This window comes from Equus przewalskii, chromosome 9, assembly GCF_037783145.1.
Source record: "Equus przewalskii isolate Varuska chromosome 9, EquPr2, whole genome shotgun sequence".
NCBI classification, from domain to species: Eukaryota; Metazoa; Chordata; class Mammalia; order Perissodactyla; family Equidae; genus Equus; species Equus przewalskii.
The window spans coordinates 21,180,396-21,201,781 of record NC_091839.1 but is presented as its reverse complement, the minus strand read 5'-3'; the positions used below and the strand labels follow the sequence as shown (position 1 = coordinate 21,201,781).

Genomic DNA, 21,386 nt, shown 5'->3' with positions numbered 1-21,386 from the left:
TAGCTATGACGTGGAAACAACCTGAGTGTCCATTGGTGGATGAATAAATAAAATGTGGTTTGTACACACACACACAAACACACACAATGGAATATTATTCAGTCACAAAAAGGGAAATCCTGCCATTTGTGACTCATGGCTGGACCTTGAGGGCATTTTGCTACGTGAAATAAGTCAGAGAAAGACAAACAGCATATCTCACTTATATGTGAAAAAACTGAAGTCATAGGTGAAAAAGCTGAATTCTAAAAAAAAAAAAAAAAAAAAAGACCGAACTCATACATACTGAGAACAGATTGGTGGTTGCCAGAGTTAGGGGGTTGGGGAGGTGGGCAAAATGAGTGAAGGTGCTCAAAAGGTCCAAACTTCCAGTTATAAGATAAGCAAGTCCAAAAGTAACCACCATAATAATAAAGTGTTGAACATCATTAGCCATCAGGAAAATGCAAGTTAAGCTCAAGATCAGATACTACTACGTACCCAATAAAATGGTTAATGTAAAATACAATGACAACACCAAGTGAGGGTGAAGAGCAATTGACTCTCATATGTTGTCAGTAGAACGGCTAAAATAAAATATACTGAAAATACCAAGTGCTGACGAGGATGTGGAACAACTACATTTCATACACTGCTGGTGAGAATGTAAAATAGTATAGCCACTCTGGAAGAAAGTTTGGTAGTTTCTTATAAAGCTAAACACAACTTACCATATGTAATCACACACCTGAATATTTATTATAGAGAAATGACAACTTATGTTGCACAAAACTCTGTATGCAGATTTCAGCGCATCTTTATTTCTAACAGTTGAAACCAGGTAACAATACAAGTCTCTTTCAAGACTGAAGGGGTAAACAAACTGGGACACCCAGTATGTATGCTACTCACTAATAAAAATAAAACTACTCTTCACCAACACAAATGTCTCAAGAGCAATTTGCCAAGTGACAAAAACATGAAAAGCTTACATGCTCCCTATTAATAAGAAATTATAAATTTGTATAAATACAACTTATATAAAATGTATAAAATCCAGTTATAAAAAGGATTTTTATAACATTCATGAAATGACAAAAATATATGGGGGGAAGCAGATAAGTGGTCACAAGGGGTAGGTGTGGATAGAGTGTGTGAACATAAAAAGGACAGCAGGAGCAAGTTTGTGTTAAACAGTCTTACATCCTGTTTGTGGTGGTGGTGACATGAATCTGTATACATGATAAAGCTTCTTAGAATTACAAACTAAAAAAAAAAAAAATTTCATGTGAAATCCAAATAAGATGAGTTGTTTAGTTCACAGTCTAACACCAACGTCATTTTCCTGAATTTGATAATAAAATATGGTTACATAAAACGTTTTTACTGGGAGAAGCTAGGGAAAGGACACTAAGGAAGTCTCTGGACGGCGTTTGCATTTTCTCATAAGGTAAAATGACATCCAATTATACATTTTATAAAAATAGCATTGAAGGTGGTTCTGTAAAGTATTTGGTTGTATTTATAAACTTAGTTAAGCAAGTGCAAATACGTCTTCATCTTCAGTTTCCTTTTAAAGTCGTTCAGTATGCTAAATATACAAGCAAATTCAGAGCCAAAGAAAGAGCTAATCACACATTATGGAGGTAGGCATAGAACTCTCCAGAGAACAAACACTCCTTGATGGTGTTCAGCAATCACAAGGAGTCAGTGATGAGGAAAGCAGACTACTTTTGAAAACAATGGAATTGACAAGGCAACTAGAAAGGAGGTTCAAAGTACTGTCTGAACATGACATCAGGTGAATTATCTGATGTATGAGGTTAGACTTCTAACAAGCACTCAAACATTTATCATTTTCACAGGACTTCATGAGTTCTCTGATACCTGACTAAAGGTGCTCCACAGTTAGCATGTTCATCAAGTTTTAACTTCTATATGGTTTCCTCACAAATGAGGAGGAAGAATGGATCACTGAAATCTTGCCATACATGTTGTCCTCTTAAAATTTTTCTCCAGTGTAAACTCTCGACACTCACTGAGGTCTTCTTTCTGGGTATGGTTTTCCCATGGTCATCATATATATATATATTCTTAATCATATTTCTATCAATGATGAGCTCACTGATGATCTATGATGATCCCTGATAACAATGTCTCTCCACAGAAGGCTTTCCTAGTCTCTGCATTCACAGAATTTGTCTCAGTATATACTTTTCAGACATAGAACGAAGTTAAAAGTTTTGCTCAAGGCATCTCAACCTTGAATGTATCAAAGTTTTTCCAACATGTTTTCACTGACAGAAAATGTGAGGTAAGGATCACTAAAGGCACTACCATATTCACTGTATTCACCACGTTTATCTCCAGGGCAAACCCTTTAATCTCCTCAGGGCACACATCCCACAACAGGCAGTACCACGGCTATATCCCGATCCGCCTGAAAGACAGATGTTTAATGAAGTCTTAGATGCCACGGAAGGCATTTCCATGGTTACTGCATTAACAGGGTTTTTGTTCTGTGTGACTTCCCTCATAAGTAATGAACTCTGGTTCTCTCTTAAAGGAATTTCCAACTTGACTGAGTCTACCCATTTCTCTTATGTGCATTTTTTTATGTTTAACAAGGTTTGACAAGTGGGAGAAGGTTTTCTCACAATCACTGCACCCATAGGGTCTCTCCCCTGTATGAGTTCTTTGATGTACATTGAGTACTGACTTTGTAGTGAAGGCTTTCCCACAGTCACTGCACTCATAGGGTTTCTCTCCTGTGTGAATTCTCTGATGGGTAATGAGACCATATTTGTGCGAATAGGACTTTCCACACTCAGTACATACAAAGGGCGTCTTTCCTGTATGACACCTCTCGTGTTGTATGAGGCATATCTTCTGGCTGAAGGCTTTCCCACATTCATTGCATTCATAGGGCTTCTCTCCTGTATGGGTTCGCTGATGTATAATGAGAGTGCGCTTGGTGGTGAAGCCTTTGCCACATTCATTACATATGTAAGATTTCTCTCCTGTATGGGTTCGCTGATGTATAATGAGAGTGCGCTTCACAGTGAAGCCTTTGCCACATTCACTGCATATGTAAGATTTTTCCCCTGTATGAGATCGCTGATGGACAATGAGATTACTTTTCACCGTGAAGCCCTTTCCACATTCATCACATATATAGGGTTTCTCTCCAGTGTGAGTTCGCTGATGTACAACAAGATAGCGCTTCATGGTAAAGCCTTTTCCACACTCACTGCATGTATAGGGTTTCTCCCCTGTATGAGTTCGCTGATGCACAATGAGATTGCTCTTCACAGTGAAGCCTTTTCCACATTCATTGCATACATAAGGTTTCTCGCCACTATGAGTTCGCTGATGTGCAATTAGATAGCGCTTCATTGTAAAGCCTTTTCCACACTCACTGCATATATAGGATTTCTCTCCTGTATGGATTTGCTGATGTACCATGAGACTGCTTTTCCCAGTGGAGCCCTTTAAGCATTCATTGGTTGCAGACGGTTTGTCTCTTGTATGAGTTTTCTGATGTTTCGTGAATGTGGCATTTCTGGAGGAAGATTTCCCACACGGATCACATCCTTGGGGTTTCTCACCTGTAGGAAGGCTCTCATTGTCATTGAGCTGAGACTTCCTCATGCAGGTTTTCTCACCTTCAATGCCTGCCTGGGGTTTCTCTATTTTGTGAATCCCGTGATGCTTAAAGATGAGGAATTTAGTGCTGGCTTGTTTTGCACTTTCAGGGAATTTAATTCCAGGACACAACTGTTCATGATTTTCATGTAGAAAGGATTTCTCATCTCTATTAAATGCAATAAGGTTCTTTATTTCATATCTTCTCTTCTGGTCAACTAAACTTAGACTTGACTTCAAAGCTTTTCTACATAAGTCAAACATACGACTTTGCATTAGGGCAAAATGTGTTTTGCTCAGATGAACAATATTTCTAAATGCATTCTGTTCACTGCATTGTGGCACGCTCTTCAGATATCTTTGGTTTTGAAAGTGCTCTTGCAGATGCCTGTCAACTTTCCCAATTCCTAGGAAAAAAGAGAATAACAAATTCTCTTGTGAGAATGGTATGGAACAAAAGTGCTTAAAAGATGATGCGATGGGGGCTGGCTCTTTATTGTCTACCATATGATCCCGGTATAAAAGAAAATTACAAAGATGTAAGATGAAATAAATACGTATCAGATCCAAGAAGAGACAAGGACTATATTTAAAGGTAAATACCCACAAAGAACAAGAGGTCTCAGGTGGGGAGATGAACATGTGGAGGAGCTGTTTAGGCATCCTAAGACATCCTCACAGCCGTGAGACTTTCTCTGAATGACGACAAAGCGACTTCCACAGCCACTCCCCTTGCTGGTTCTCACTCACTCACCTGGACAGGTTTTAGTCTGGATTTCCTCCTCTATTCTCCACAGTTCATCTCTGTGTTCCAACTTGAAGAGCACATCTGGTTTGGTAGCTTGATACCCTGTTCATGAGAAATGACAGAAGACTCAGATACAGTGATTTGGGGTATAGTATGTCAAGATGGGAAAATACCACATTTTAGAGACAAAACAACTTCTCCTATGCAAAATAAAAGTTCTCTTTGAGGATAGAGGAGATTACACCCCTTCATTTGAGGCCAGAGAAAGGACTGAAAATCTCTCTCTTCAGAAGACCACAGTGACTGCAGAGCTCTCATCAAGCGACAGACGAAAGACCAGTGACAGGGCACCTCTAAGTGACACAGGGAGCTGTCCTCACCCAGCGACACCAGATTGTGATAGTTCTCCAACATCACGTCTCGGTACAGGTCTTTTTGAGCAGGGTCCAGGAGCTGCCACTCCTCCCAACTGAACTTCACAGCCACATCCTCCAATGTCACCAATTCCTGTAATAACACAGTCCTGCTTAATATGATGTGAATTCCTTTTATTAATATGGAAGAGGCATGAGGGAAGTTGTTCTAATTTTTACCGCATAGCTGTATCTATATCCTTTCCTCAAACACATTTTAGTAGAAGCAAAATCCTATCTTACTATCTATATATTTTACCAACTATTTCCAAATGCTAAAAACATGCAAATAACATCAGCATAAATAAAATATTCCTCCATTATAATGAAACTTCACAGCCAATATGAGAATCAACCATGATCAGACTCCATATCCAGAATTTACAAGACAGTGGGGTTTTTTTTTTGAGGAAGATTAGCCCTGAGCTAACATCTGTAGCCAATCCTCCTCATTTTACTGAGGAAGACTGGCCCTGAGCTAACATCTGTGCCCATCTTCCTCTATTTCATATGTGGGATGCTGCCACAGCACAGCTTGACAAGCTTGACAGGTGGTGAATAGGTCCACACCCAGGATCTGAATCGGCGAAGCCTGGGCCACTGAAGCAGAATGTGCGAACTTAACCACTGTGCCACCGGGCTTGCCCCTTTTTTTTTTCTTTTCAAGGCAGTGTTTTTAATAAACATAAAAGAATAAAAGAAACTATACAAGATATGTCTAATGCCAAAAAGATTATTAAAGTTGATTAGAAAGATTTGGGAAAAAAAACTTTAATAGACAAACATATTTACAAATACATATATTAATGGACAGATTAACAGCATTATTAGATATACTGTAGTGAACTGGAATATATAACTGAAGAAATTACAGGAAATGCAGTACAGAGAGAAGAGAACAATGTAAGGAGGAGGTTGATAAGTACAAAGTGTAGTGTCAAAAGATCTAACGTACGCCTACTTATAGTTTCTGAAGGAGAAAAGAGAGTAACGCAGAAGAAGCATCCAAAGGTCTAAAAGCTGAAAAATTTCAAGACTGATTAAGCACGCCAAACCTCAGATTCAGGAATCTCAACAAATTCCAAACAGGAAGTCTATACCTAGACACATCTGACTGAAACAATAATACACAAATGTAAAGGGAAACTATAAAAGCATCCAGAGACAAATGACAGATGACTTACAACAAATGATGGAATTCAGAAAAAAATGGCATACCATCTTCAAAGTCCTGATTTTTGTGCCAAAAAAGGCCATTTGGTATTGAAACATACGACTCTCCTCGTGGAGTCCTCGACAGCATCATCTCCTCCCAGCTACAATGTATGATAATACTCAACAGTATGGCCTATCAAGGAAGTCCACCTAAATCTGTGTCCAGTTTTTACTGAGGCTTCATTATATATGCACGATTTACTGAATCACTGACCACGTGGCTGAACTCAATCTTCAGGTCCTTCCCCTTCCTGGAGGTCGGATTGATATCACATGGTCAAAGCCATGACCCTCTAGTCACATGGTAGTTTTTCTAACCTGGACAGCTCCCATTTTGAGTTCTCTCATTAGCACAAATTATCTAGGGCCCATATGAATCACCTCATTACCATAAACTCTAAAGTGTGGGCCCAGTGGCCCAGGATGAATAACAAAGATACTCCTATCACATGGGTAATACCAAGGGTTTAGAGGTTACCTCTCAGGAATCAGAAATAAAGGTCAGTCAAATTCCTTACTATACACTAGGTATTTATGGCCCTGTGTAGTACCCTTTCCTTGATAATGGGCTGGCCTAGTGAACTGTTTCTAAAGAAAAGAATACAGTACAAGTGACGAGATGCCACTTTTTTTACAATTAGGCCACATATGACTTCCATCCTACTAACAGAATCTGTCCTCTGATGACTTTGACGAAACAAGTTGGCACGTTGGGGAGGCCCATGTGGCAAGGAACTAAGAGTGTTCTTACATGAGCAGACAGGTAGAAACTGAGGACCTCATTTGATCAGCCCTTCTGGAAATGAAGCCTGCCAACAACCACATAAGTAAGCTCAGAAATGCATCCTGCCCCATTTGAGCCTTCAAATCAGACTCCATCCTGGCTGACATATTGACTGCAGCCTCATGAGAGATTGTGAAAAAAAGTACCCAGCAGTGATATGATATATAAATATTTGATCTTGTCCCTGGTTCCTGGTACACAGCTCCTACAATGCTTAGAATCTCCAGTAACAAGTGTTTTTTGTATGCTAATGAGATGACCGGAAGCCACGCCCCTAGATAGCTTCAGGATGAGGGCTGGTTGCCAGAACAAACCACGTGATTAAAGGGTTGGAAATTTCAGCCCCACTCTCCAGAGTGTGGGGCTGGAGATTGAGCTCAATTACCAATAGCCAATGATTTAATCTATCTTGCCCAAGTAATGAGATCTCCATAAAACCCCCAAAACTACAGGTTGGCAAGCTTCCAAGTTGGTAAACACATTTAGGTACTGAAAGGATGACACACCCCCACATCTTTCCCTACACATCTCTTCCATTTACCTGTTCCTGATTTGTATCCTTCATAATAAACCTGTAAATCTAAGTAAAGCACTTTCTTGAGTTCTGTGAGTTGTTCTAACAAATTATCCAACCTGAAGAGGGGACTGTGGAAATCCCTGATTTATAACCAGTCAGTCAGAAGTACAGGAGGCCAAGGACTTGTGACTAGCATGTGAAGTGGGGGTCACTATTGCAGGTCTGGACCCTAAAATCTGTGTAATCAGATGCTAATTCCAGGTACCTAGTGGCAGAGAACTGGAGAAGTGGTGTTGGAAAAGAGACCACCTATTTGGTGTCAGGAGGAAAAAACCTTATCACTTGCTGTCAGAAGTGTGAGTAAAAACAATACAGACCAGCTAAGCCATGCCAACCAATATTACTGACCCACAGAAAGGGAGAGATAAAAAATGTGTTGTTTGAAGCTGCTAAGTTTTGCAGTAATTTGTTAGGCACCTGTCAGGGGAAAATTCACTTCTATTTTCCTTTCAACACTCACAGAGAACACTTCTGTGACCAGACTTCTATGATCTTAGCGTGGGTTTTCCAGACCAAGAAATTCTGGCACTAACTGTCTGAAGTTAGAGCAGACCCCACAGGTTAAGGGCTCGGTCCCACAAGACTGCCCCTCATTTCAGACACCAATCCCAAGTAAGGGTCTTCGGGTAACTCACTGAGTTGGCTACAAATCAGAGGTTCCCATAACTTTCTCTTTGGGTTCGATCATTTGCTAGAACAGCTCACAGAACTCAAGGAAACACTCCTTATGTTTACTGGTTTATCATATAATATTATAAAGGATATGGATGAACAGTCAGATGAAGAGGTACATAGGGTGAGGTCTGGAAGGGTCCCAAGCCCAGAAGCTTCTGCCCCTGTGGAGCTGGAGTGCACCACCCTCTGTGGGTGCACCAATCCAGAAGCTCTCTGAAACCTGTACTTGTATGGAAACCTCATCACATAGGCATGAACTAATAACTGATTAACTCATTATCCAGCTCCTCTCCCCTCTCTGGAGGATGGGGATGGGGCTGAAAGTTCCAAGCTTCCAAGCTTGGTCTTTCTGGTGACCAGCCCCCATCCAGGAGCCATCCAGGAGCCCACCCAGTCACCTTATTAGAACAAAACACAGTCCTATCACCCAGGAAACTACAAGGGATTTAGCAGCTCTAGGTAAGATGCTCCTATCACCCCCGCCACTCAGGAAATTACAAGGGTTTTAGGAGCTCTGTGTCAGGAACCAGGATAAAATACTAAATATTAGCAGGAACCAAGGGCACAGACCAATATATGTATTTTTTATTATTTCACAGCACCAATAGATAATGAATAGGAGACAAACTTTTCCAGAAAGAACTTACAAAAGAAGAGAAGAAAATATAGACTGCCTACAACACAAGTAAAAAGCCATAAAGAAAAAGACTGACAAATTTTAATTTAAATCAAAGATAAAACTTTTGCATGGGAAAACATATTAAGAACAAAAGCTAAAAGACAAGTAAGAGTCTAGAAAAATATCTGTAACAAACAAAAGGATCAACATGCAGTCAAGATAAACAACTATACATCAGTAAGACAAAAAAACAATTTTTAAAATGAGCAAAGAATGAGGACCACATACGGCAAAAGAAATAATCCAAAGGAGCAACAGAGATGAGAAGAATCTGAACCCCACTGGTGATTAGGAAAATGCAAAATAAAATAAGGGAAAAGAATATTGGATCATACAGATTGTGGAAAATATGCAATTTGATTAGAAAATAACAAGTGTTGGCAAGATTTGGGGCACTGGATGTTCTTACATACCACTTTTTACACACCAGGCACTCTTCTAAATTCTTTGTAGATTAACTCATTTTATACCCTACATTATCATTAGATGCCATTATCATTATTCCTATTTTACAGAAGAGAAAACCCAGGTGTGTAATAGCTAAATGAAGTCGGCAGTCACACAGCTGGCAATTGGCTCCAGAGCCAACACTTTTAACCATAACACTAAATTGACCATAACCTGGAACAGCCATTTGGACAGCAACTGGAAGGATACATTAAAATGTAAAATGACCACACCCACTAATTGATTTCTTTCTAGCCACTCTGAAGAAATATGGATAGAATTTCACAAAAAGTCATTAACAAGGAAGATGAAGGCATGGGACCAAGTTTATAGTTATTGTAGCATTAAGAGTTTGGGGGGCCGGCTCCGTGGCCGAGTGGTTAAGTTCAAGAGCTCCGCTGCGGCGGCCCAGGGTTTGGATCCTGGGTGCAGACATGGCACCGCTAGTCAGGCCACGTTGAGGCAGCGTCCCACATCCCACAACTAGAAGGACATGCAACTAAGATATATACAGCTGTGTACTGGGGGGGTTTGGGGAGATAAAGTAGGAAAACAAAAAAGATTGGCAACAGTTGTTAGCCCAGGTGCCAATCTTTAAAAAAAAAAAGGTAAAAAAAAAAAAGGGAGCTAAGAATTGGATTTTTTTTTTTTTCTTGAGGAAGACTATCCCTGAGCTAACTGCTGCCAATCCTCCTCTTTTCTGAGGAAGAGTGGCCCTGAGCTAACATCTGTGCCCATCTTCCTCTACTTTATATGTGGGATGCCTACGAGAGCATGGCTTGCCAAGCAGTGCCATGTCCACATCTTGGATCCGAAATGGCGAACCCCAGGCCACCAAAGCAGAATGTGTGCACCCAACTGCTGTGCCACCAGGCCGGCCCCAAGAACTGGATTTAAACACAGAGAAAGACTCCACTTTCACTCCACTCTGAGATGGAGTGCAAGTTATCAAGCAAACCCTGTAGATGCCAACAACCCAAGCCCTTACTAGAGAAAATTACTTTCAACCCACTACTGCTGAATTTCTACTCAAACTCTACTTCAGCTACTTGTTCATGGAGCACCATTTGAGAGTCATGCAACCTTTTAATTTTTCTAGGCCATTTTGGTTTTATTCCTGGATAAAAGCAGACTGCCACAAAGTTGGGTCCCTGGGTCACCAGGCTATGGTTCTCTGAAGAACTGAATCCACCTAGCTCTGCTTAATACATTCCCAGAGGAGGCTCTGAGGCCCTCTCTAAGAAACAGCTGTAGGAAATCTGCTTTTCCACTTATCAGAAGGCTGTGGTTAAGGATATGGTCCACTGACCCCCTCTAGGGAAATCCATCAAAGAAATTTCCTGAGACCTAAGTGACATAAACTATTGAACCCCCTAAGGAACAAGTCTGCTTTCTCCTCACAGTCATTGAACATCATATAGCTTTTCATGGTTCTCTGGCTGTGATGTCTGTTAGAGATACAAGATGCAAAGAGACAACTAACGTAACCCAGAGGATCCACCACAGTCACACATTATATTCCAACATTAGTCATTTACTATGACCCCTATGAACAATATATTCCTGATCCCACTTCGTCCTGATTTTAAATTTAGAGTCTACGTTAATTTCTCCCCAGAACCAATTATCACAATTTATACTTCTTTTACTTGAATTGATTTTTCTCAGGTCACCATAAATTCATCAGAAAACAAAGGAAAGACATAACAAAACAAATCACCTGGGCCTCAATCATTTTCCTCTGTGCTCTGGAAATAGTGAGTGACATGGATTCTAAGTCTTTTGTCTCTCCTGCATCTGTCATGAGGTTCTTATAGGCAGAAATCTTGGTGTCCAGTTAAAGTTGTCCCCAGAAATGAAGATATCCAAGTCCAAGAATCTCCTCTTTCTTCTCTCATTCCTTCACTTGGTCTCTCTTGCTCCTGGGGAGCCAGGACCTGTGGGCTGAAGAGCAAACTGACTTTGAGCATACATTCCCTCTGGGCCCAGGTGTTGTCACTGCTACTGTGCACTTACCTTAAATAAAGGACCCCAATATTGCAACTGTTCCTTTGTTTGGGGCCCCACAGGCATTCGCATCCTTGGGCAATACAACAAGGTTCTAAATGTGTGAAAGGTATGCCTTTCTTTGTGAAGCGGACGTGGCAGACTACAAAGGGGAGGCGGGACAGCAGAAGCAGCAGAGCACTTGCCTCATAGACAGGTGAATTATCAGGCCGATTAATTTTAGGAAAGAGGACGTATGGAAGATGCCAAAGATCTACACATTGTGTCCTTAGAAAGCATGTGTGCCCATGTACTGCTTCCAAAGTACCTTATATGGTCCATGGGCACACACATCTCAGTGTGAAGACCAATGTACTAAGCAAATCATAAACATTGTCTTATTTCACTCTGTGCACTAAAGGATTAACCTGGCCAAAGAGATGTTGGGCTTTTGCCCTCAGCTCCTCTAAGCCCTTAGAATGTCCTGCCTGATAAGAGTGTCTTTGCTTACTTGGGAGGCTTGGGCTATGCAAGATAGCCTATGCTAATGATGTGATTTACAGTGAAGGGCCTTGTACCACATGGTATCAGCTCAACGTCTGGAGGGGCTGAGACTAAGGTCAGCAACACAGGCAGTCAAGCAGGTGTATGTTCAATGAGCCCCAATAAAAACTCTGGACACTAAGGCTTATGTGAGATTTCCCTGGTGGGCAATAATGATAAAGAGGTGTATACATATGAGGAAGATATGATTACAAATCTATACACACCTAATGACAGAGCTACAAAACACATGAAGCAAAAACTGACAGAAAGCTTCAATACCCCACTCTCAATAACTACAACACACACAGAAAATCAGCAAGAATAAAGACAACTTGAACAACATAATCAACTTAACTGACATTTATTTAACACTACCCTCAACAGCAACAAAATATCCATTCTTTTCAAAGGCATATGGAACATTCACCAGGAAAGATCATATGTTAGGATATAAAGCAAATGTCAATAAATTAAATATATATTTCTAACCACAACAGAATTGAATTAGATATCAACTTCAGAATGAAATTTAGGAAATACTCAAACATTTGGAAATTAAACAGCACGCTTTTGAATAACCATAGGTGAAAAAGTAATATATATATTACTTAGATGAAATGGACAAATGCCTAGAAGGAGACAAATAACAAAACTGACAGGAGAGTTTCTAAAAACTTGAATACAAATATAATAAGTAAAGAAACTGAATTAGTAATTCAAAGTCATCTCACAAAGAAAAGCCTAGGCCCAGATGGCTTCACTGTGTGAAGCAAGGATTACCAAGAAATCAAAGCCTGACAAGAAAGTACAGAAAAACAAAACTGAAGACCAATTTCTTCCATGAAAATAGGTGAAAAATCGTTAACAACAGATTAGCAAAACAAATGCAGCATAATAAAAAAAAAATTAGAGACAACAATTAAGGTGGACTTATTCCAAGAATACCAGGTTGGTTTATTGTGTGAAAATATATCATTTATTTTCCAAATAGTCCAAAGTAATACAATAAAGGACAAAACCCACATGTTCTTCTCAATAGATACCAAAAAAGTATGGGACTACAACTAATATCCATTCATGATTAAAACTCTCAAAAAATTAGGAATGGAAGGAGACAAACTGATAAAGGGCATCTACAAAAACCAAAACTAATATCTACCTTATTGGTAAAATTCTGAATATTTTTCTCCTAGAATTCTATCCCTTACTATACTAGCTGTTGTAATAAGTTCAATAGGTAACAAATAAGTAAATACATAAATAAAAATTACAAGCATCCAGATTGGAAATGCAGAGCACCACTGTTGTTATTCATAGACAACAATATAGAAAATCCTAAGAAATACATGCAAAAAATCCCTATTAAAAACAATTAGCAAGTTTAGCCAGGTTGCAGGGTACAGTATCAATATACTAAAGTAAATTGTATATCGCTATATTAGCAACGACCAGCCAAAATGGAAACTTAAGAAGCAATTCCGCGTACAACAGCATCAAAAAGAAAAAAAAAAATACTTAAGAAGAAATTAAAACCAAAGCAAGACTTGTATACTTAAAACTATAAAACATTTCTGAGACAAATTTAAAGAGATATAAATAAATAGACATCCCAAGCCCATGGAGTGGAAAATTCAATATGGTTATGATGGCAATTCTCCCCAAACTGATAGAGAGTCAATGAAATTACTATCAAAAGTACATCAGGAATTTTATAAATATCAAGAAGCTGATTCAAAAATTTACATTAAAAAGCAAAGAACCTAGAATAGCCAAACAAATTGTAAAATAGAATTATAACGTTGGAGTGCTTATACTAGCCTATTTCAAAATTTACTATAAAGCCACAGTAATAAAGATAAGTATTGTACTGACGTGATGATAGATATATAATTCAGTGCAACAGAATTAGAGTTGAGAAATAAATACATGTACAGTCAATTGATTTTCAACAAAAATGCAAGACAATACAATGTGGGAAACGATGGTCTTTGCAACAAATTGTACTGGGACAACTGGATATCCATTTCCTAAGACATGAACCTAGATCTTTACCTCACACCATATATTAAATAATTAAATTTAAATAGATAATAAATTTAAATGTAACAGCTAAAAATATAAACTATCTCAAGAGAATGAGAAGACAAGCCACAGACTGGGAGAAAATATCTGCAAAAGACATATCTGATAAAAGAATATTATCCAAAATAAACAAAGAACTCCTAAAACTCAACAATAAGAAAATACAAATCGATGAAAAAATGGGTGAAAGACCTGAACTGACACCTCATCAAAGAAGATACAGAGATAGCAAATAAGCATATGAAAAGATGCTCAACACCATATGTAATAAGGCAATTACAAATTAAAACAATGAGATACCACTACATACCTATTTAAATAGCCAAAATTCAAAACACTGACACCACCAAATGCTGGAGAGGGTGCAGAGCAACAGGAACTCTCATTCACTGCTGGTAGGAATGCAAAACGGTACAGCCACTTTGGAAGACGGTTTGACAGTTTCTCACAAAACTAAACATACTCATATGATCCAACAGTCACATGCCTTGGTATTTACCAAAATGAGTCGAAAACTTACATCGACACAGAAACCTGTTTATGGATATTTACAGCAGCTTATCCATCCAGACAGCAAAATATTATTCAGGACTAAAAATAAATGAGCTATCAAGCCATGAAGACACAAGGAGGAAATGTAAATGCATGTTATTAAGTGAAAGAAGCCAAACTAAAAAGGCTACATTCTCTATGATTCCAACTACATCATATTCTGGAAAAGACAAAACTACAGAGACAGTAGACAGATCACTGGTTGCCAGCAGCTGGGGGAGGGGAAAGACGAAGAGGCAGAACATAGAGGATTTTTAGGGCAGTAAAACTATTCTGTATGACACTAAATGATGGATACACGTCTTTACACATTTGTCAAAACCCACAGAATGCACAACATCAAGAGTGAACCCAAACGCAAACTATGCACTTTAGGTGATAATGATTTGTTAATATAGGTTAATTGATTTTAACAAATATACCAGTCTGGTACAGGATGTTGCCAGTGGGGAAGGTTGTGCATGTGTGGGAACAGGGGGTACATGGGAACTCTATGTACTCCCTACTCAATTTTGCTATGAATCTAAAACTGCTCTAAAAAATAAAACCCTACCCATATGTATATCTATCTAACACACACACACATAAACACACACTATCTTAGAGGAAACACAGGACACATTTCTCTTGACCTTGGTTAGACAGAGAATTCTCAGACATGTCACCAAACCAGAGAGCCATAAAAGAAGAAAACTGATAAACTCAACTTGTATTAAAATTTTGCACATCAAAAGACACTCTAAAGAAAAAGGAAAAGGTAATCTATAGATGGAAAGAAAATATTTGCCATTCATGTATCTGATAAAGGACTTGTATCCCGACCACAGAGAGAATTCTAAAAATCAACAATAAGAAAACACAACAGAAAACTGCAAAAGACTTGCACAGATACTTTACCAAAGAAGATATGGATGGCAAATAAGCACATGAAAAGATGCTCAACATCATTAGGTAAAGACGAATTAAAACCACAAGATATTGCTCCACACCTATTAGAATGTCTAAAATTACAAAGAATGATGATACCAAGCACTGGCAAGGATGTGGAGACAAGAACAACCATACACTTCTGGTGGGAATACAAAGTACAAGCACACTGGGAAAGAGTTTAGCAGTTTCTTAAAAAGTTAAGCATACATCTACCACACGATCTAGCCATTCATCTCCTCGAGATTTATCGGAAAGGAAAACCTATGCAAATATAGATTTGAACATTAGTCGTCACAGAAGCTTTATCTGTAACAGCTAAAAATTGCAAACTACACAAATGCCCAGCAACAGGTGAATTAGTAAACCCTCCAGAATGAATTGATAGCCCTACAATGGAATACAAAGCAACAAAAAGGGACTATTGAGACACACAGGGATGAATCTCAGAATATTAATACTGAGTGAAACAAATCAGAATAAAAACAAGTCACAGTGTATCACTGCATTTAAATAAAACTTTAAAAAATAGAAATTAACTTATAGTAATGAAAAATAGATCAGTGGTTGCTCGGGGAGGGGTGGGGAAACATGAAAGGGATGGATTACAAAGGGACACAAAGAAATTTCTGGAGGTGATGGGTATGTTCACTATCTTCATTGTGGTGATAGTTTCAAGAGCATATACGTCAAATTTACCAATCTGTACGATTCGAATATGTGCAGCTTATTGTATGTCAATTTTGCCTCAATAAATCACTTGGGAAAAAAGGGGGAAACTTAATGGTAATTATAATATAGACAGAGCTCAAAAATATTATGCTAGATGAAAAAAAGGTAGCCACAAAAGACTACAGATTTAATGATTCTGTTTATATGAAACGTCCAGAAATTGCAAATTAATAGAGGCAGGAAGATGATCAGCGGTTGTGCTTGCTGGGGGTAGGAGTGGAGACCGAGGCCATGGAAGACCAAGAACACTTTTTGGGGTAACGGAAACTTTTTAAAATTAGATTGTGCTGATGGTTGCAGAACTCTAGAAACTCAGCTAAAATCATTGAAGTGTATACTTACACTGGGGGAATTTTATGATATGTGAACGAAACCTCAGTAAACTAACAACAACAAAAAAGACTTCCTTTTCTGCAGCACCAAGAGGGAATGAAAAAACAGGAACTGTAATTGCAAAAAAGTCTCAAGGAAAAGTTTACCCTGGACTAAACATAGCCAGAAATCTCTGGGACCAAAAAAAAGGGCACGAGAAAAGTTTAAATGGAGTGGGAAAATCTGTGTAATCCGAAAGTCAAAATGGATTACTGAAATTATCATTGAATACTTTTGAATATTTTTATGTCAATACTACTCACATTAACGAATGCATTTGACTCCAGGCAACACGCCACCGGTTCAACAACCTATGCTGACACTATTAAAAATGTCATGGCAACTATTAAAAAATGTATAAAATATCACCTCATATGTTGAGGATGAGAAATTAAGAGACACAATTGTCCTCATGTTTATACAGATAATCATAAATGTAAAAAAAAGTAACATTAAAAAAAAGGTCTAACTGCGAAATAGAATATAGGGTAAAGGAGATGCTTTTACTTGAGTTAGTATGACCCTAAAAGAAAACGTCCAAAGAAGTATAATAAATTTGGACGCAAGGATAAAAACTACATCTTTAACAGTAAACATATCACTAGATCACTCGGAATCACACTGAATTTTGAGGGGACAGTGAGAAGAGTGGTGATGCGAAGAGACAAAAAGGTTTTAGTAAGGTCCTCGAGGGCAGACTTGAACTTGAAGGAGGGAACGGCTCTGGGTTAACCGGGGAAATGCAGCCTTCAAGTCTGTTTCCGGAATTCGAGGTTGGAGCCTGAACCTACCGATTCTCCGGGGGCCCTGGACCTCCTCGAACACCGACAGCCCCCACCAGGCGTCTCTACGACCGAGTCCTATAGTCAGTGGCGTATTAAACCCCAAACATGCCCAAGAAACCAACAGGGACCTCCCCGTAACCCAGGCTTCTCTAACACGGAGCCCCAGATTAAGTCGCGAACCTTGAAGAGACCCAAGTTCACTGACACAAACTTTCCACCCCAGTTCTCAACCACTGAGTCCCACAAGCCGAGGGCTCCACGTGGACCTCAACCCTGACCGAGTCGGCCTCTCGAAGGATGATTTCTTCAGACCCTCAATCACTGAGCGCCAAAGGCCCCATCACTTAACGCCCAGATCTCTCAGGGAGTGAATCCAAACCAAATCCCAGCTACAGTCCTTCACACAGGCTCGCGTGTCACCGTCCCCCCAAGGCCGGCAGTGCAAGTCCGGAACCCGACTCACCAGATCCCGAAGCTGTCTACACATCCGTGGCAGCGACTAAAGGCTGAGCCCACGTCCGCAACCACTTCCTACTCGGACGCCCTGCTTCGCGATCCCTGAAGACGCTGACCGGCTGGGACCCAACAGTCCGCCGAGGACCCTGGCGCGCTGCCGGATTTCCGAGTTCCGGCTGCAGCCCCGCTCTATGACGTAACATGGCCACGCCTACTTCGACGTTTCTGACGGGAGGGGCCATAACGGCTGTGGGGAGAAATCCAAATCATTCCCGGCCACCTCAATGCTTCTACCTCGTCGTTGCGAGGAACGGACAACAATGCTGTGCTAACTGCATAAGATTTCAGAGGCCGGTGCCTATTCAAGGCCAGCATGGCGCGTTCAGCCAGCTGGGGGAACGAAGAAAGATGGCGGCGCCCGTTGTGCACTTTACGTCTGAGACGTTAGGCCGCAGCGCCGTGGGCGCGGCCATCTTAGAGGAAAGCGTTCGTCCGTACGGCAGAGGGCCCCACGCCCCGCACGACTTGGGAAGATAAAATTTGCAGAAGCCGAGATGTCACTGGAGAGGCGGCGGTCAAAGGGTCGACAGAAGCAGTGGTTATTTAAAGTCTGTTTGGGGAGAGAGCGGTTGTGTGTGGAGTAGATAAGGCAATAGGGCGGAGCTCCACAAAAATGCTAATATGTACCCACATGGGAGTGGATCCACAGCGACCTCTAGTGGGGAAAGGTAATGAAGGTGCAAATATGTGTACATGGTTTTTCCCAAAAATAAATGACGGGCTGGGGCAATTGAGAATATGAAATTATGAGATAATGTAATTACACTTTGTATAGTTCCCAAATTAAAAAAAGATCACACTTTAAAATGTTAGTTATTTTATGCAGGCGTGGGAGGCTTGATTGTATTTAAGTAGATACTCCCTTTTTAGAAGAGAACCTGGATCCAATTTAAATTTTTCATTCTCTTTGACCCCGCAGTTCTAATTCCAATAGTTAATTTGGTAAAAAGTTTTCTTAATATGAACCACAGGGGTTTTTGTAGTTTAGAAAAAGTGAAAAGCCTAAATGTACATTGGTAGATGAATATTTTGGTAAATTATAGAACGTCCACTCAGCATTAACAGTATATAGCAATTAAAAAGAATACTACAATTTTCAGTATAAAAAAAGAAAGATAACTATATTCTCAGAGGACAAAAAACACATCTGCAGGATAATATATATATCATGACCCCATTATGGGGGAGAGGGGTGTCATAAACATTTGTCATTTTGAAAATTGTTAATAAAAAAATAAGTAAAATTGGTTAAATACCACATTTAGTTTGGATTACTTTAGGTTTTGTGCTAACTGGTAGAGAATGTCAGAAGTTTTCACATTCCCAATTTTTGCAATTCTCCATTAATACATTTTTGTATCATAATTATGTATTATTTTAGTATTATTAAAAGATAATTTTTTTAAAGTTTTAGAATATTTGATGATGTAGACTTCATAATATAGTAAATGTAACATAGACTAGTCTCATTTTTTAAATAAAATAAATATACTTACATACATTTGAAAATGGGAGAATATACTGTGAACAATGCTTGACTCAGGTACAATTATGGATGATTTAAAATTTCATTTGCTTATATGTTTTCTAATTTCTATACATTAAGAATTTGTTTTCATAATTTCTTAATAGAGTATTATATTCTCTTCACGGATTAAATTTCAGCCCCATTCACTTGGCATGTCAAGCTCTGAAAGGTAAGCTCAGCATCTGGTGGGCGGCAGAGCTCAGAGCAGCCTGGGCAGCCCGTCCTGGGATCCTGACTGATCAGTTTCAGGAGCGAGCTGATCTGATCTTGCCATGACAGCATGTGTAGGTTCACAGGACAAGAAGTAGAAAGGATCAGAGGGCCAGACTGGTGGAGTGCTCATTTCTGATTCTTTCCCATAGAAGATCTGCCTCGAGTCCATCCGGTTACAGTGTGGGCGTGGTGATAGGAGCACTAGTCCAGGATTTAGGGCAGAGATGTTCGAATTTAAATAGAGATCAGAAAGCTCATTTTGTAAACCCAGAGTCCTGGGCCCCAGTTCCAGAGGTTCTGGTTTAGGAGGTCTGGAGAGTGACTCAAGAATTTACATCTTTGACAAGACAATCCTTTCTCAGACAATCCTGAGGCAGGAAGCCCCAAGAAAACACTTAGAAACAGATGACAAATAAAAATGGCAAGCAATAGGATATATTGGAGCATACGAGGAAGCCATTTGGTATAAACCTACTTCGGCCTGACTTTGTTTTTTCCAAAAGGGCCTGACTGTGGCTATTGAGCACGCATTGCATATCTGCTTAGACATTTCCTATGGCCAGAACAAAGGCCCTTGAGATAAAGGTGCAAATTCCCCCCACATTGGCATTTCCTTAGGGATAAGCATTTTTCCTTAGGCTAGGAACTGATTGCTGCACTCACCTCCCAGCTCACCTGTGACCACCCAGCTGGAGACAACAGACTGCCACCCTGCTGCGTTCACTGAGACAGAAGACCTACCTGCTGTTTCCATCAATCGCCGTGCCGACAGAGCAGTCTCACGACTATCGTAAAAGGGACATTTCAATCCTATGTGAAACATCCTCTCTGGGGGTATATAACCAGTCTGTGCACTCCACTTCTTTGGTGCCCTTTCTTTGGGAAGAAAGGCCCCGGGTTATAATCCTCAGATTTAAGCTCAGAATAAACTCACCCAAATTTTCATTTATAGATTGGTTATGGATTATTTTCGTCGACACAGACCTGCAGTGTTCCTGGCTTACAAATATTATGCCGGCTGGCTTCCCTCAGTACACTTAGGTGTTGGTTCAAATTCCATCTGCCCAGAACAGCTTTCCTTGAAAGACCTTACTAAAACAGCTCCTCCAGAACAACCTGTGTCCTAGGCTTGATATTTCTTCATAGCATTTATCAGAACTGACCTGCTATTGTGTATTTATTTTACTCAATCTCCTGCACTAGACTGCATGCTCCTTAAAGGCCATGACTTTGTCTGTTTTCTTTATTGATGTGTCTCCGTGCCTGGCACAGTGTAGATACTCAAAAATATTTTTAAAGGAATGGATTACTCAACATGGAGTTGGGGATTGAATTCTGCCACAATACTGTAAGATAAATGTCCCCCATTTTTTTTTTTTTTTTGCCAAAAGCAGGACTCACCCTTTGTAAACTGGATTGAATATACTTATTATATCAAGAGAAGTAATTCAACAGAAAAGAGAAAACAAGAGCTCTGTTGCTAGGAAACTAAGAATTTGTTGCCAGCAGACCTACTCAAAGAGAATTGATAAAAGTTCTGACAAAAAGGAAATAACAGAAGGAAACATGTAACATCAGGAATTTAAAAAAAGGAATAGAAAGGGTAAATATATCACCAAGGGCCTGGCCCCGTGGCTGAGTGGTTAAAGTTCCACTGGCTCTTCTTTGGTGGCCCAGGTTCAGGTTCAGATCCCAGTGTGGACCTACTCCGCTCACCAGCCATGCTGTGGCAGTCTCCCACATATAAAATAGAGGAAGAATGGCACAGATATTAGCTCAGGGTTAATCTTCATCAAGCAAAAAAAGAGGAAGATTGGCAACAGATGTTGGCTCAGGGCAAATCTTCCTCAGGGAAAAAAAAGTTTTAAAATAAACAAATATGTCACCAAATATAATAGGCTATTCTCTATTTGAATTTTAAAAATTATGTTTAGGGGGCGGCCCCGTGGCCGAGTGGTTAAGTTTGCGCGTTCCGCTTCAGCAGA

General features: G+C 39.7%; 1 protein-coding gene and 1 long non-coding RNA gene across 2 annotated transcripts; one reads left to right on the top strand and one right to left on the bottom strand.

Annotated features, from left to right (window-relative positions):
- Positions 1-774: 774 nt before the first annotated feature.
- Positions 775-19,890, bottom strand: LOC103554188 (zinc finger protein 614). The gene is given in 7 exon segments (XM_008525129.2): positions 775-2,435; positions 2,437-2,571; positions 2,573-4,031; positions 4,379-4,474; positions 4,753-4,879; positions 10,883-11,106; positions 17,608-19,890. Coding segments are annotated over 6 exon segments (1,968 nt in total). The 5' UTR covers positions 10,967-11,106; positions 17,608-19,890; the 3' UTR covers positions 775-2,368.
- On the top strand, positions 19,312-20,346 carry LOC139073561 (uncharacterized). Its single transcript, XR_011522445.1, has 2 exons — positions 19,312-19,357; positions 20,072-20,346. It is a non-coding gene; the product is annotated as an uncharacterized lncRNA (long non-coding RNA).
- The last annotated feature ends 1,040 nt before the right edge of the window (positions 20,347-21,386 follow it).